The sequence below is a fragment of the Orcinus orca genome, chromosome 3 (genome assembly GCF_937001465.1).
Source record: "Orcinus orca chromosome 3, mOrcOrc1.1, whole genome shotgun sequence".
NCBI classification, from domain to species: domain Eukaryota; kingdom Metazoa; phylum Chordata; class Mammalia; order Artiodactyla; family Delphinidae; genus Orcinus; species Orcinus orca.
The window spans coordinates 133,316,988-133,335,277 of NC_064561.1; the positions used below are offsets into that span (position 1 = coordinate 133,316,988).

General features: G+C 35.1%; 1 protein-coding gene across 3 annotated transcripts in view; it reads left to right on the plus strand.

Moving 5' to 3' along the window:
* Positions 1-15,746, plus strand: part of TRIM23 (tripartite motif containing 23) — a 42,120-nt gene extending 26,374 nt beyond the window's left edge. For 2 of the 3 annotated variants that reach the window (XM_004270749.4, XM_049707925.1), the window contains 6 exons: positions 789-1,004; positions 4,641-4,775; positions 9,669-9,798; positions 10,291-10,401; positions 11,678-11,802; positions 13,939-15,746. In XM_004270749.4, coding sequence (XP_004270797.1) covers positions 789-1,004; positions 4,641-4,775; positions 9,669-9,798; positions 10,291-10,401; positions 11,678-11,802; positions 13,939-14,118 — 897 coding nt within the window. In that variant the 3' untranslated portion in view covers positions 14,119-15,746. The remainder of the gene's footprint in view (positions 1-788; positions 1,005-4,640; positions 4,776-9,668; positions 9,799-10,290; positions 10,402-11,677; positions 11,803-13,938) is intronic. The other variant, XM_033429897.2, reaches the window with a different exon arrangement.
* The last annotated feature ends 2,544 nt before the right edge of the window (positions 15,747-18,290 follow it).

Genomic DNA, 18,290 nt, shown 5'->3' on the forward strand with positions numbered 1-18,290 from the left:
GATAAATTAGAATGATTGATGGGGAGCACAGCAGGAGTTGAGGTCAGAAAGGTCCTTAAAGGCACTTGCTTTACTTTCTTCCAGGAATGCCCTTGAAGATATTCACATGGTTCCCTCTCTTACCTCTTTCAGGTCTTAGCTCAGATGTCTCTTTCCCAGGGAGTCTGTCGTTGAACATCCGCTATAAAGGACTTTGGCATTTACTCTGAGTGGGAAGCCACTGGAGAGTTTTGAGCAAAAGAATAATTATCATTCTGACTTAACATTTAAAAAGGATCAGTCTGGCTTCTGGGTGGAGAATACATTATAGGCAGCAGAGGTAAATTTATTGAGTCCAATTAGGAGGCTATTATAATAATCAGGTGAGAGATGATAATGGCTTCAATCAGGTTGGCAGAGGTGAAGGTGGTGAGGCATGATCAGATTCTAGATATATTTTGAAGTCAGCAGAATTTGTTGAGAAATTAGTTGTGAGATACGAAAGAGAAGTGTTAAGGGTGACTCCAATTTTTTTAACTTGAATAACCTGGAAGATGGAGTTGCCATTTATTGAGATGGAGGAAACTAGGTTCAGGGTTGTGAGAGACTGGAGATTAGGTATTCCTTGTTGCTTGAAATGTCATTTAAACAGTTGGATATCCAAAGGCTGTGGTTAAGGGGAAAAATTTAGTGTGGAGATAAACATTTTGGGATTTTAAGGATATAGATTGTATTTAAATTTTCATTATTTCACATATAAAACCTTCGTTAAGGTTACAGTTGTTTAAAACTTATTTTTATTGCCTTAGGTACCAGGTACTGCGGAGAATGCCCGGTCATGTGTCCGAGCTTATTTTTCTGATCTACATGAAACTCTGTGTCGTCAAGAAGAAATGGCTCTAAGTGTTGTTGATGCTCATGTTCGAGAAAAACTGATTTGGCTCAGACAGCAGCAAGAAGATATGACTATTTTGTTATCCCAGGTTTCAACAGCCTGTCTCCATTGTGAAAAGACTTTGCAACAGGTATGTGGTTTAAACATGATTAGGACACAGTTTAAGAAGGAGAATTTGTAAGCTTAAGTATATCATTACCAGAGGTACACACTAGTCTATTTTATTAATTTAATAAATATTTTTATATTATTACTCTGTGTTACTGTGGGCATTAACATTGTGCTTAGGACATGGTCTCTAACCTCAAATTGCTCCACTCAACCACATCAATGTCCTCTCTTTCATGTGTCTTCCCCACCATAAAACCATAGGTTCTAGAACCTCTCTAACTTCCTGTCATTCTTCAGTCATCCCAAGCCCTTTAACCCTTCTTTGCCAAGCATATACTATTCTTTCTGCTTGATGGGCTTATGTCTCCCTTTTCTGATATGGAAATCCTTCTTCAAATGTTTGCTGTTCTTTGAAGCTACTTACCCTTCCTTGCTCTTTTTGTTTTTGTTTTTGTTTTTGGTGGTGGAGGTGGGGTGCCTCTCTAGCATGTACTCCCTATCTCTGCTCTAATTTATTGGTTCTTAACTTTGATGTCACAGAAAACCCGTGTTTTTTCATGGTTGACGTATCATAAGCAATTTGTTGCCCAGTTTGCAGATAATGTGCTTTTAAAATAGATTTAAGGTTATTCTAACAAAAATGCCAGTCTTACTCATTACTGTTTTGGATCTGCCTTCATGAATGTGCAATTTAAGGCTAATTATTGCCATAGGAATTCCTGATAAGCTTCAGTCACTCTCATCTTTTGCTATATTGCTAATGATTGTGTTGATATCAAATCATCATAGAGCTAAACTTTTTACTGTTGTAGAGCTTTTTCTCTTAAATATCTGATTAGACTTAAATGAATGTGGCCAGTCTGTAACCACATCAGTCTTGAGTCCTTTAGTTCTTATCACATTGAATTGTAATAATTGATGTTTATGCCATTTATTAAGTTGTCTTTGAGCTCCAGTCCTGTTCTGTCCTCTGCTTTGTGATGCTGATACTGGAACTCTGCAAACCACATACCAGCTCTGCCAGCTGCCTCCATGCGATTTTAGGCTCTGCCAATAGGGGACAGTAGAAGGAAGCTGAAAGGTGGAGGTGGTTTCCTGTGCGTTCCCATTTGCTTGGGGTTCCTGTGAATGACACTGCTCATACTACGAGACCACTTTCCTTAGAGATCTGAATTTCAGCTCCATGAGATCCCTCCTATAAGTTTTTAAGTTTTAATAATTCTAGCATCTCTCCTTTATTCTCCCAGCCCTGAGGGTGGTAGCTGTTTCCTACAGTTGTTTGCTCCATGATACCTCAGAGTTCTTTTTACCCTTTCAGTTGCCTACTTAATAACTACACCTAGTTAACAGTTCTTCATATTAATTTTTTTCTATTCATATGACTATTGTGGTTTTTATCTCCTGATTTGAACCTAATGATACAATATGCACATTTGTCCTTCTGGATGTATCTATCCAGATACAAAGAATTTAGAGATACAAAGAGCCTAATAAATACTTGTTCAGCTCAAGCTACACAGCAAAATTAGAAATGGATCATGTCCTAAATCATACTTAAGTGAATACTTCAAAGTATTTTTATATTTATTTTATTAAAAAGAAAGCTCATAGGTAACTGAAGTATTTAGAAGTATTTTAGAGTTTCTGAAGCATTTTGTCAAAGTGACTGATAATTGTTAATGACATGGTATTATCTCACTGTGTTAACGCAGATGAAATTGGGGTCTTAGATTCATTCTTCATATGGACCTATTAGTTTTGTTCTGATTTATAGACAGAGAACCCTAATCTCAATCAATATTCTTAAAAGTCCCTGCCACAGAGATAACTGAACAGAGGAATGGATGGAACATCACATATATATTACCAATTTTGAGAACAAAATCATCCCTCCCCTCCAGAAAAAATTGATGCATCATCTAAGTTCAAGGCATAATACTGAATGGTTAGGATTTGTTTATTAGGCAAATATTTGTTGTGTGCCTACTATGTGCCATGTATATTCTAGGTACATGGAATATGTCAGTAAACAAAGCAAGCAAAAAGCCATAATCTTGTGGAATTAGCATCCTAACAAGGAGAAGGCAGACAATAAGCCATAACCATATCTAATAAGTAAATTATATAGTATGTTAAAAAGTGATAAGAGCTAAGGGAAAAAGAAAAAGTATGAGGGTACAGCAGATTGTATTTTTAAATAGGGTAAGCATCACTGAGAGAAGGTGAGATTTGAACAGAGACTCAAAGGGGAAGAAGGTGAAGGGAACTAGCTCACACCTTAATGAAGAAGATTTCAGCTGAGGAACTGGTTAGAGCAAAAACCCTAGGGTGACATGCCTGGTGTATTTGAGGAACAGCAAAAGAGGGCACTGTTGCTGGAATAGAGTAAGCGATGGAGAGAGTAATAGCTGAAATTAGAGATAATAGGGAATTATATGTAAGGAGGGCCTTGTGGGCCATTGGAAGGACTTCAGTTTTTACTGATTGAATTGGGGAAACCATTGTGGGGTTTTGAGCGCAAGAATGATTTGATCTTACTTAAAAGGATCTGGCTGATGTGTAAAAAACAGATTGAAGGAGGGCAAAGATGGAAGGAAGGAGCTCAATGGTTAGAAGACTGTTGTAGAATTCCAAGTGAGAGAGGATAGTAGCTTGGATCGTGAGGGCTAGAAGTACCCAAATTTTGGATATCCAGTAGGATTTGTTGACAAATTGTATGTGGGAATAAGGGAGGAGAAGGCAAGGATGACTCAAAGTTTTTGTTCTGGCAATTGGAACAACCAAATTGCTATCACCTAATTTGAATATGCAACTGTGAGCAAAAACTGACAACACTGCTTCTCTCATGGAGCTTAAATATTGTTGGGAGATCTCTGTCTTATGAAGAATACATTGGTATATGTATAGAATATCTCTGGAATAATATTTGAGAAACTGAAAAGTGCTTAGCTTTGAGGAGAGGGCCTGGGAATCTAAAGTGAGAGGGAGACATCACAGTTTGACCTTTAGTCTTTTTTTTTAAACCAATACATGTATATCTTAAATTATTTAAAAAACTTTTTATAGGAGAACAATATATATATACAGAAGTATGTGCATAAGTGTTCAGCTTGCTGAATTTTCAGACTGGACATTACTGTGTAACGAGCATCCAGATCAAGTAACAGAACATTACCAACCCCAGAAGCCCCTCAGACTCTCTTCTAGTAACTACGCGCCTTTCCTCCTAAGGATAAACCGCTATCCTGATTTCTAATATATACCTTGTTTTGGCCTGTTTTGGTAATTAATAAAAGTGGGAATCATGCAGTACAAACTCTTCATGTCATTTCTTCCCTTACCGTATGTTTGTGAAATTCATATCATCACATGTAATTGTAGTTCATTCTTACCTGAATGAACCTGTAGTTCATTCAACCATGCATTTTGGTTGTGTTGCATTTGTGAATATACCATACTTTATTTATCTATTCTTCTGTTGATGGGCTCTTAAATTATTTATTAATGCCTGATTATTGTTAACTTAGTCAAATTTATACCTAAGTTAACTTTCAATACTGTAATGTTAAATGAGCTTTTCTTGAGTTTTAGTGATATCTCTGTTTTCGTTGTTTCTTTAAAAAGTTTATAAGAAATATCATCTTCTCTTTTCTAGGATGATTGTAGAGTTGTCTTAGCAAAACAAGAAATTACAAGGTTACTGGAAACATTGCAAAAGCAGCAGCAGCAGTTTACAGAGGTTGCAGATCACATTCAGTTAGATGCCAGCATCCCTGTCACTTTTACAAAGGTAATATATTCTATACTTTGTTTTTAGGTGTGTTTTTGAATAAATCGTAATTGTTTTACATTCCATGATAATCAACCAAGAGACAACTAAGAAATTAATGAACCACAGAATTAGGGAAAAAAAAATTACTGTATCAGTGGAAAATAGAAGGTGGTATAATGAGTCTCCCTGTATTATCACCTACTTGAACAATTAAAAACTTTTTATTTCATCTACCCTTTCCCCTAGTCTCTTTCTACCTACAGTCTCCCAGGTTATTTTGAAACAAATCCCAACATATTTCATCCTAATACATCATTTCATCTATGTAATATTTTCACATGTTTCTAAAACACGGGTTCTGTTCTCTTTTTCAAAACACAACAAAATTAGAAATGGATCATGTCCTAAATCATACTCTCTAATAATATCTATTAGATTTCCCAGATTGTTAAAAAATTTTTTTTTAGGTTTGAGACAAAATCCAGCAAGGTGTGTATTTGGCATTTGGTTAATATGTTTTGGTCTCTTTTCAAGTGGATTCCCCCTAATTTAAAAAGGTACATGTGTTCCATTTTGCTCTCTATTTTTAGAGAGTGGCTTTTTTTTTTTTTAATTTATTTATTTTTGGCTGCGTTGGGTCTTGGTTACTGTGTGCAGGCTTTTTCTAGTTGCAGCAAGCGGGGACTACTCTTCGTTGTGGTGCGCGGGCTTTTCACTGCAGTGTCTTCTCTTGTTTCGGAGCACGGGCTCTAGGTGCGTGGGCTTCAGTAGTTGTGGCTCGCGGGCTCTAGAGCGCAGGTTCAGTGGTTGTGGCGCCCAGGCTTAGTTGCTCCACGGCATGTGGGATCTTCCCGGACCAGGGCTCTAACCCGTGTCCCCTGCATTGGCAGGAGGATTCCTAACCACTGCCCCACCAGGGAAGTCCTAGGGAGTGGCTTTTAAAACTTTTTTAATCTCGTTTTATAATTATGTGAAACATTCACACGGTCCAGAATCAAATCTACAAAGCAAGGTTCATTCAGAGAAGTCTAACTTATATTCCTGACCCTGCCACCCTTTTCTTCCCTTCTCCATAGAAAACGATTAAGAATTTTTCTTAGTTTTATTCGTCATTTAAAAAAAAATAGAGAAAAATATTTGCATGCACACTCCCCACTTTTTTTTTTTTTTTTTTTTTTTTTTTGCGGTACGCGGGCCTCTCACTGCTGTGGCCTCTCCCATTGCGGAGCACAGGCTCCAGACGCGCAGGCTCAGCGGCCATGGCTCATGGTCCTAGCTGCTCCGTGGCATGTGGGATCCTCCCGGACCGGGGCATGAACCCGTGTGCCCTGCATCGGCAGGCGGACTCTCAACCACTGCGCCACCAGGGAAGCCCCACACTCCCCATGTTTAAAGGTAGAATACTGTACCTACTTCTCCAGCTTGTACTTTTCACTGAAGTGTACATCCTGGAGGTCAGTCCATAGCAGTATATAGCGACATTTTCTGTTCCCTTTTACAGCTGCAAGGTACTTTATTGTGAGGATGTACATTTTTTTATTATGGTGAAAAACACATAATATAAAATTTACCATCTTAACCATTTTTTAAGTGTTTAGTTCAGTATTGTTAAGTATGTTCACATTGTGTGAAACATTTCCAGAAATTTTTCATCTTGAAAAACTGAAACTATACCTCATAAACAATGACTCCCCTATTCCCCCCTTCTCATTAGCTCCTGGTAACCACCACTCTACTTTCTATTTCTTTGTATTTGACTGCTCTAAATTTATCATGCAAGTGGAATCATATAGTATTTGTCTTTTTGTGACTGGCTTATTTCACTTAGCATTATGTCCCTAAAGTTCACCCATGTTGTAGCATGTGACACAATTTCCTTCTATTTTGTCTAAATAATATTCCATTGTTTGTATGTACCACATTTTGTATCCATTCATCTATCGATGGTTATTTGGGTTACTTCACCTCTTGGCTATTGTGAATAGTGCTGCTATGAACATGGGTGTACAGATATCTCTTTGAGGCTTTGCTTTCAATTCTTTTGGATAAATTCCCAGAAGTGGGACTACTGGATCATATGGTAGTTCTATTTTTAATTTTCTGAGGAAATGCTATACTGTTTTCCATAGTGGTTGCATCATATTATGTAAATCCCACCAAAAGTTCATGAGGGTTCCAATTTCTCCACATTTTCACCAACACTTGTTATTTTCTGTTTGTTCTGGGGGGTTTTTTTTGATAGTAAAACAGGATGGCTTACACTAGTAGCCATCTTAATTGGTGTAAGGTGATATCTCATTGTGGTTTTGATTTGCATTTCTCTGATGATAGTGATGTTGAGTATCATTTTCATATGCCTCTTGGCCAGTTCTTTGGAGAATTTTGTACAAGTCCTTTGCCTGTTTTTCTATTGAGTTATTTGATTTTTTTGTTGTTGAGTTGTAGGAGTTCTTTTTATATTCTGGATATGAATCTATTATCAGATACATGATTTGCAAGTATCTTCTCCCATTCTGTAGTTTGCTTCTTCACTCTACTGATTGTGTCCTTTTATTCACAAAAATTTTTAAGGTTGATCTAGTCCCATTTGTTTATTTTTGCTCTTGTTGATTGTGCTTTTGATGTCATATCCAGGAAATCATTGCCAAATCCAATGTTATGGAGCCTTTCTTCTGTGTTTTCTTCTAGGAGTTTTATAGCTTTGGTTCTTATGTTTAGGGCTTTAATTCATTTATTTATAATCCAAGTATTTATAATTGTTATATATTCTTTCTGTATTTGCCCTTTTATCATTATCTAATGAACTTCTTTGTCTCTTATAACAGTTTCTGACTTAAAATCTATTTTGTCTGATATTAGGATAGCCACCCCTGCTCTCTTTTGGGTATGATTTGCATCTCAAAGATTTGCATCTCTTTCCATCCTTTCACTTTCAGACTATGTATTTTCTTAGCTATAAAGTGAGTCTCTTGTAGATAGCATAATTTTGGATCTTGGTTTTTCACGCATTTAGTCAAGCTGTGTCTTTTGAGTGGAGAGTTAAGTCTGTTTAAAGTAATTATTGATAGGTAAATACTGTTGTCATTTTGTTCATTGTTTTCTGCATAACTTGATAGTTTTTTTTGTTTCACCTTTCCTCTTTCATTGCCTTCTTTTGTGTCTTATTGGTTTTTTTATAGTGTCATATTTGATTCCCTTCTCTTTTCCTTTGGTGTATATTCTGTGGATTTTTTGTGTGTGTGTGGTTACCATTGCGATTACATAAAACATCTTAGTTATAACATTCTATTTTAAACTGACAGCAGTTTAACTTCAATTGCATACGAAAACCCTATTCTTTCACAGCTCCATCCCCCTGTACTTTATGTTATTGATGTCACAAATTACATCTTTATTGTACACCTATTAGCACAGGCTTATAGTTTTTTTTCATGTGTTTGTTATTTCAATTCTGTGAAGAATTAAATTTATGCACCCAAATTATAACACAGGTTACTATTTTTCCATGTAGTTATTGTTATCATTTTAGATTTTCATATGGCTTCATGTTGCTGCCTAGCGTCCTTTCCTTTCAACTTGAAGGACTCCTTTAGCATTTCTTATAGAGCAGATCTAGTGGTAATGACTCCCTCAGATTTTGTTTTTCTGGGAAAGTCTTGATTTTTCCTTCATTTCGAAGGACAGTTTTGCCATATATAGCATTCTTGGTTGACAGTTTTTTTCTTTCAGCACTTTGAATGTATCATCCCACTCTTTCTGGCCTGCAGTGTTTCTGCTGAGAAATTTGTTAATAATCAAATTTATGTGATGAGTCACTTTTCTCTTGCTGCTTTCAAGATTATCCTGTTTTTGACTTTTGACAGTTGGATTATAATGTGTCTCAGTGTGGGTCTCTTTGGACTTATCTGAGTTGGAACTGAGCTTCTAGAATTTTTATGTCCATTTCTTTCCTCAGATTGGGAAGTTTTCAGCCATTGTATCTTCAAGTAAGATCTCTTTGCCCCTTTATTTCTGTATCCTCCTTCTGGGACTCCCATTCCCATATGTCTCTTAGGGTCTTTTCACTTTTCTTCATTCTTTTTTCTTTTTCCTCCTCTAACTCCATTAGTTCAGATTACATGTCTTTTAAAAAACTAATCCTTGCAAAAATCCTATGTAAGTTTGGTACAATTTTTAATCCCCATTTTACAGATGGGAGAAGTCAGGCAGAGAGGTCATGCAGCTAGCAATATATACAAGTATGTTCATTGCAGCATTATTTGTAATATCAAAAAATCAGAGATGACCTAATATCTCTCAGTTGGTGATTGGTTAAATAGTGGTACATGGAATATAATAAAGCAATTAAAAGAAAAAGGTAGGTCTATATGTTTTGAAATGAAAGGATTCCATAATGTACTATTGAGTGCAAAAAGTAGTTGCAGTGTGTATTTTTTTTTTTTTAAGTATATCTGCTTTGTGTATGTCAACCAATGTCTGCACAGGAAGATATCTTGAGGGATATATGTGAAATTGTTAACAGTGGATATTTATGGGAAGTGAGTATCACTTTTCATTTTTAATTAATATATTTAACACAGAATGAAAAATCTTATTTAAAGAAGATTCAGTTGAGTTAGAAAATCTGGGAAAAATAAGTGGGTATGTGTATTTCTTTTAACTTATATAAAAACAAAGTAAGTAGTAAGTTTTACTAAGCTAAGATTTAGCAAAGCAATGAGGATTGATTTCCTCTTTCTAAAGATCAGAATAAGGGTATTTTAATAGGGGACTATAACTTTGATTTTAATGGATTAAGGAATGAGTAGGAGACACAATAATTAACAAAGATATTTTATAAATAAAAGTGTAAGTACTAATACTTTTAACTCCATATCAAAATAAAAAGATTAATTTTTTAAAAAATTATAGGACAATAGAGTTCACATTGGACCCAAAATGGAAATTCGAGTTGTTACGTTAGGATTAGATGGTGCTGGAAAAACTACTATTTTGTTTAAATTAAAACAGGATGAGTTCATGCAGCCTATTCCAACAATTGGTAAGTATAAGTATTGCTTTTACCTTAATGGACATTTTACAGACAAACCCTAGCTTACAGCTGAGTTCTTTGGGACTTATTTTATGTCAGTCTGGTTTGGAGATTGGCTCTAAGACACCAGCATTTCAGAGAAAAAATGCAAGATTCAGTGGCTGTGGGATTGAAATGTGGATGGGGAGGATAGCAAGAAGGAACAGAATATTGGTGGGACAGTTGGAAGGAAAAAAGGATTGATAACCCTGCTGAGGATTAGGGTAGTGATGCAGATCTGGTACTTGGGTGTCAAGGTCTTAAGGACTCTGGTGGATTAGAGGGCTAACCCTGGTTAAAGGTATACATTTCCCCACGCATGTTTGTCACGAGTGGAGTTGGTTGCAGAGCAGTAGATAGTGCTGTATGCAGATAATTTGTAAGTCACAGTTATAAACAGGGTTGCCTGTGTTTGGTGTGTAAATGTAAGTTCAGTATTAAAGTAAGTTTTTTTTAAAACAGGTTTTAATGTGGAAACTGTAGAATATAAAAATCTAAAGTTCACCATTTGGGATGTAGGTGGAAAACATAAATTAAGACCATTGTGGAAACATTATTACCTCAATACCCAAGGTAAGAGTGTAAAAATTACATCTTAATTTTTCAGATTTTTAGGATGCCAGTTCAGTTTTCAATTCATTGATTTAGCTAATAAAACTGATATTTTAGCATTGATTAAAAACATGACTATACCTTTAAATATTGGTAGCAAGCTCCACATTATTAAGAAAATTAAGGTGGATAGACTGGGTTATGTACTCTGGTTTATTTCATGAAAAACCATAATTTAGCATAAAGACCAAATTTATCTTATATATGTAGGTAATTAAGGGTACTTTCCTCTTGCTGCTCTTAACAGTTAAAGTATATTATTAGTGTTCACATGAGCATGATCACTGGCAATATTGTGTTATAGGGTTGAATTTGTGGTATATAGTTCTCTTGCTCTATTCAATTAAATTCAACTCAACAGTTATCCCATTATAATCTCTCAATAGCTCCACTCCTTCATTTCTATTCACAATTAGTTATTATCTGCAGAAGAAACTACAGTGGTTTGCTTTTGACCAAACTGTGTTATATCACATATATTCCACTTAGCATTTATTCACACTTGGGCCCCATTCTACACTTTGCCTCTTGTACCCCAACATAAAGCTTATTATGTTCATGCTACCTGTTGCATATGTCATCCTATTTTCCACCTAGAAGAAAGACTAGATAATTTTTACTTGGGATTCTTGATATTAAGTTTAGTATGAGACAGTGATTTAGGGGACAAAATGGAATTTTGAACATGAGGAATGGTTGAAAGTCTGGGATGTTTAGCTACCATAAGGTAGCTGGAAAGATTTCAAAAGAGAATTAATTCAGTAGATATTTATGAAGTTTCTGCTGTGTATTTTGAGTACAATCTGTGGAAAGTGCTGTGCCGGGCACCTAGAGAGAATACTTGGGAGAGATAAAGATGGTGATTTATTTATTTTTAAAACACTATCTTTTGGTAAAGCAAGTAGTAATCGAAGAAATAACATCAGTAGGTAGATCATAAGAGCTACATTTTCATTCATTAAGAGAAATATATTAAATCATATGCACAACAACCTGTGTTTGGTAGGCAAGCATTGTAAATCCTGTTACAGATGGGGAAACAACAGCTGAAAAGTTAGGCGAACTGTTTGAGATTATATCATTAATTATTGCTAGGTGTTCCTGTAATAAGCAGCCTTTCTGTGAAAATAATGATGGTAGACTAACCATAATATATTAATGAGAACATTAAAATATTTAGTCCATTTACTGAAATTTAACAAGTGACTAAATGAATATTTTTCTCTTTTTTTGGTAGCTGTTGTATTTGTTGTTGATAGCAGTCATAGAGACAGAGTTAGTGAAGCACACAGTGAACTTGCAAAGTTGTTAACAGAAAAAGAACTCCGAGATGCTTTGCTACTGATTTTTGCTAACAAACAGGTAACACATTTTTATTTCAGAATATTTATTTTAGCATTCCACATTATAAGTAGCTGTTAAGATTTCAAGGGAAATAATTCAGTAGATATAAAATTTCTACTCTGTATTTTGAGTACAATCTATATGGAAGGTGCTGTACTTGGTACCTTGGAATATACAGAAGGAAATAAAGTAGTTGATGCTCACTAGAAACTCCTATGTATTTAGGTAAGCATGTTGTGTATATTTTTAATACAAAGAAAATTGCTAAGTGACTTCAGTAATATTAACAGTGTTAAGGAAAATTGGAGAGTAGTTCTAGAGGTGGTATTTTGTAAGATTTGTAAAAAGTAGGATTTGAATTGAAACTATAAGAGTTGAAATTATGGATAAGACTTTGAGTTAATTTGTGAAGGAAAGAACACTGCAGGCAGGAAAAAGTATTTTTAGGGAGCACCAAGGAGATCTGTATGTGAGGGGTAGGTAGAGGATGAAGAAATTCTAGAGTAACAGCGGAGGTTGTGTGATAAAGGCCTGACAGGGCCAGGCTGAGAAATTTAGGTTATATTCTATGAGTAAAGGAGAACCATTAAAAGTTGGTGATAAGATCATATTAGTGTTTTAGGATTGTAATTTTGGGGGTAGGATGTAGAATTAATCAGGGGCAAGGGAATAGAGACAGGCAGATGCAGTAAGTTGCTGCAGTAATTCAAGTGACAGTTAACAAGATCCTGAATTAAAGGAATGGAAGGGTAGAAGCAGACTGAAGAAACTTTATGGACATAGAATAGTTAGAATTTGGTGACCGAATGGAGAGGATGAAGGACGGGGAGTAGCTGAAGGTTCTTAGATTTTGGGACTAAGCTTCTGGGAGGATGAGAATGCTTTTCTTTAGTGCAATAGGGGGGCTTAGATGTCATAAGAAGGAAGAGTAGGATGGACAGGCAATCTCCCCTTAATAAAAAAAAAAGCAAACCATTAAGAGCTGATATACTTCACTTTATTTATGATTAAAGATATGCAAATAAGACAGAGTGAAATACCATTTTCCACTTATCATATTGTTAAAGATGAAAATGTTTGATAATCCTCAGACCTGCATACACTGCTGGTGTGGTTATTAAAAGGAGACATTTTCTTGGAGGGCAATATGGCAGTACTTTGTCAAGGTTTTAGGTGCATATACCCTTTTACCCTGTAATTCTATCTCTAGTAATGTATTCTGCAAAGAGATATCCTAAGGTTATCTTAGAGATAATTTTGTAAATGTATGTATGTAAAAATACATGTTTATATGAATGTGTATGCATATGTAATAGCACATAAGCACACATCTTCAATCTAAATATTCAGTATAGGACTGGTTAAGAAAATTATGTTGCACCTACAGTGGAATGCAATACAGATGTTAAAAATAATATGGAAAATCTGCTTGTCCTGATAATGGAAAGATATCTTTATTTTCAAGATATGTGTTAAGTAAAAAACAAAAAAAAGAGAGTATGTTCCTGTTTATTTGCGTGCGTGTGCGTGGAAGTTTTCTGAAAAATATGAAAGAAATTGTTACTGATGATTGCTTCTGGGAAGAAGGGGTATTTGGAGAGCTTTTTTTTTTTTTTGCTGATAGTTGCTTCTGGGAAGAAGGGGTATTCAGAGGTATTTGGAGAGGTTTTTATTTTTTGGCTGCGCCACATCTTAGTGTCCTGCGCCAGGATCTTAGTGTCCTGACTAAGGGATTGAACCCGGGCCCCTGAGAGCGAGAGTGCTGAGTCCTAACCACTGGACCACCAGGTAATTCCGTGGAGAGTTTAATAAACTCTTTACTATATAAACCCTATGTAAAAGCCATTTCTTACAATGTACATTAATTTTTTTTTAATTGATGCCTTATAATGACCTCGGCAGTTTTTTCACTCAGGGGGCATAGCCTTTATTGATTTCATTGCAAGACTTCTTACAGACTATCTATATTATAACCAAAACTCAAATTTTTTCTCATTAATCTCAAAATAATTACTGAAAGTTGAATTTAGGTTTTAACTTTAGTATAGGCTTCTGTTGGAATGGTACCAACAGAACTGTAAATAAATAACAATAATTACAAATATGATAATTTTGATGGACTGATTAAAATTCTGATGTGTATATATCTTTCAGGACGTTGCTGGAGCTCTGTCAGTAGAAGAAATCACTGAACTTCTTAGTCTCCATAAATTGTGCTGTGGCCGAAGCTGGTATATTCAGGGCTGTGATGCTCGAAGTGGTATGGGACTGTATGAAGGGTTGGACTGGCTCTCACGGCAACTTGTGGCTGCTGGAGTATTGGATGTTGCCTGATTTTAAATGCAGCAGTTGTTTAAAGTTTTGTGGTTAAGAGTTATTTTGCACGTAATATGATGTAAGAAATTATACATCTCAAAGGTAGTTAATTTACGATGTATACATAAAAGGAATTTTAGTTTGGGAATTCAGTACAATATCACTTTTAAAAAACTGTAGTAAAATTTAAATATCTGATGGAGCAGATTAAATTGGATTAAACAGGGACTTACTGGGTATACATTTTTTTTCAACGTACAATAGTTTTTCAGATTATATGTGACCCATATATTGGGAAAGAAGTAGTCACAAAGAGTAGGTGAAAGTTTATTCTTTCAAAGGAAAAAGGATAGCCAACTGAATGCCTAATGGAACCTCTGTATGAAGCAAGTGAAGCATGGCTTCTTCAACTTGGCTTTTCACTGGATTTTGGCAGTATTTAGTAGCAAAACTGGCAGTGACTTAATGAAATACAATTCAAACTGTATCTTTGAGTAATAGGATTACTTTAACGTTCAGTATAACAGAACACGTTTAATGCTAAGAACTATAAGCTATAGAAAATTAATATTTTATAGTGTTTTATTAAAGCTCTCCTAAAGCCTTTTGTATAAAACCCAGTGAGTCAGAATGAAATGTAATCTAACTAGGCCTGATGTTCGATTAGTGCTACACTGAAGAACAATTAATAATAAAATTGTGAAAGTCAGTTATATTCTAGTTGATCTTCACTTATGAAAGACCCATTTGCAGGGCTGAACCTGGAAGTATTATTTCCCAGGTCAGAGCTCTAAATTCGTCCTTCTGTTTTTCAGTATATTTAAAGTACTTAGCATTGTGTCTTTTAAAAATAATATTGCATCTTCAGTGAGAATGACTATAGGTAAAATGTAGTAAGTTACACACAAAAACGAGGGTTGGTTTTACATAAAAGGTAGAGATATAAGTAGAAAACTACCTCTACCACAGAGAAGTTATTTATGCAGTGGAAAATGCTTATTACAATTACTTTAAAATGTTTTCCCCAAATAAGTGTATTTATGTTAACAATAAATGTGATCAAGGCTTTTCATGACAAGTCCTTGAAAAGTTGTTTGAGAAACAACATGTCTAAGGAAAAGAAATGTTCAAAAAGTTTACATCACATTTATTATGCAGTGTTGAGTAGAAGTTTAAAAAGTTTGTGCTCTTTACTGTTTTTCATTTTTTAAGGAAACTCCCTTATTATGGCAGTACGATTTATATTTAAACATACCTAGATTGAATTTTATGGTTTTTGTTTTTCTTTTTAAATGCTCTTTATACTTTAGGATGAGGTTAAATCCTAAATCTTATTATTTGAAACGCTATGAGGACATTGATGTCTGATGGTAAGATGTGACTCCTGGGTGGCACTGTTTTGGTTCAGTCTCTTCAAATGTACTTTTGTTTAAAAACAACAAAACTTTTAGAAAACAAAGCATTAAAAAAAAAGTCTGTCAGTATTATGGGCAGTGTGTAAATAAGTAATATTACATCCTTTGTTTTTCAAGTAAAAGGTCATGCTGTTACAAGTGTAGTTTGTGCATATAAGTTAATACTTCTGAATTAAATTAACATTTGACTGATTGCAATAACTGTGAAAAATAAAAAAGGTGTTACATTTGCCTGTGAGCCCTTGAACTGTTTTCTCTACTAGGTAATTGGAAAAAAGAAGTCTAACACTAACATGTAAACTTGCATTTTCCTTGTAAATTAAGTTTATTTTACCAGTTTTGCTTAACTTTTAAATTCACATTCCTAGCATATTTCTAAAACACAATTTAAAAATTGTTTAGACTTGATTATAACATACATGATAGTACTGTTTGTTACTATTTTTTTAAGAATTACTTTTCTCAGGCTCTTATTACTATTTGTGGTTGTATTCTTTCACTAATTATTAGTTAAGATTGTGCTTGCTAGTTCCCTCTGGGAAATGTCAAACTTCAGAGAGGTTTTAAATACAGTCTATTTGGATTTGCCTCCTGGCACTGAATTTCTGTATCAAGCCTAAATATTATTGTATGGTTTATGTAAAGCAGGTTTTTCAAGTGTATAGTCTTGGTCTGTAATTCTGGAATGCTTTATAATTACTAGAAGCCATTATTTGCATTACACATATGATCAGTATAGACAGCAATAAAATGTTAAAATCATTTTAAAGAAGTCCTATTATTATTCTAAAAATTCTGTTTCTTGAACCATCTATACAGTAGTATTGCTAGTAACCAATTAAAGTTATATTTGTGCTGTGGTTAAGAGAAAACAAAATGGGATAGGGATTGACGTATGACAAATTTGAGATATACTTTATTAAAAATTTAGAAATACCATTCTGTCATTCTGTATTTGCAATTTGTCAAATTTAAGTAAGTATTATAACTGTAGTGTTTTTAAAGGAGAGCTAAAATTTTGCATTGAACAAAGTGAAATTATTGCTTTTTAAATTTAACCTTGTTTCACACAAGAACATAGCATTTTAAATAACTTTTTATAAGAGGGCTTGGAAAACTTAGCTATATCCTATGAGCTAATGTTGCTAAAACACTTTTTTTTTTTTTTTTTTTTGCGGTACGAGGGCCTTTCACTGTTGTGGCTTCTCCCGTTGCGGAGCACAGGCTCCGGACGCACGCAGGCTCAGCGGCCATGGCTCATGGACCCAGCCGCTCCGCGGCATGTGGGATCCTCCCGCGCCGGGGCACGAACCCGTGTCCCCTGCATCGGCAGGCGGACTCTCAACCACTGCGCCACCAGGGAAGCCCTAAAACACTTTTTTTTTTTTTTTTTTGGCACGCGGGCCTCTCACTGTTGTGGCTTCTCCCGTTGCGGAGCACAGCCTCCGGACACACAGGCTCAGCGGCCATGGTTCACGGGCCCAGCCGCTCCGCGGCATGTGGGATCTTCCCGGACCGGGGCATGAACCCGTGTCCCCTGCATCGACAGGCGGACTCTCAACCAGGAAAGCTCCTAAAACACTTATGTGACACTGCGTCACCACGGAAGCCCCTAAAACACTTATGTGACACTGAGATACTTCTCAATTTGCAAAGTGGTAATAAGGAAGAAGATATCTCTACTTTTCCCTAAAAGAATAATGAATGAAAAGGACTAATAAGTATCAGATGGTATCTTGCTAATAATTTAAAACATGCTTTAAAAAAAGACATCTGGCAGTGTAGGTTTTTAGGTCTACTGATTATATTAAATTTGTGACATGGAATGGAAAAATTCATTAATCAAATATGATTTTCACTCAAAGCAAAATAATTTTATTTTGGGAAGAATGAGGCATCACTACCACCACTTGGTGGCAGTATTACCAAAAATTTAGGATTAAGCTTTTACGAATGAATTGATAGGTAGGTAAGTCTGAACACCTAAAATTAGGGAGAAAAGGTAAATATCATAGTGAAGAGGCATTTTCTGTCCATAATTTAGTTCTTTTTAAAAGGAGGACACAATATTAATTTAAAGTTAGCACAGTTTGGCATGTTCTTCCATCACAGTTTATGGTACAAAAATAGGTAAAGGAAATAATCCTGCTGATCAGTAGAAGGAAAAATGTAAGCTTAGATATAAAGCATAAGAATGTGAATTCCCTAAACACGTCTGTTGAATATGTTCCTCTTATAAGTTCTTAAGAGTCTGTCTGGAAAGTAGAAGCAGTGATTCTGAAGTAATTTATGAGGGTAAATGAAGAATAAATGAATTGGACTCATAAGACTTGGACTCATATTGTTTTATTGCTCCAATTTCTACTAATCTCTTCATTGTTAGATATTAACATTTTTACTCAATATATACTTTCTTGATGGTATATTTAGTAAGGTAAGAAAAGATATACTACATAAACTGAAGACAAAAACTGTTTAGCTACATTAGAAAAACGATGTGAAAATAGTAAATGAATCAGTATATAAAACCAAGGACTCAGGTGTTCATTTATTCTGATTTTTATATTTGAAGAATATTTCCTAATGATTAAGGAATGAAAACACTTTTGACCAAAGGCACTTTGACCAAAGGCAATTTATTTATTGAAGTTTTACTTACCACTACTTACTACTTAACAGTGATCAAAGGACAAAACTATTTGGCATGTAACACAAACCTTTTGTAAAAGGAAATGGTATATCACTGTCACATCCTGACCCTTTCTTATTGGATCT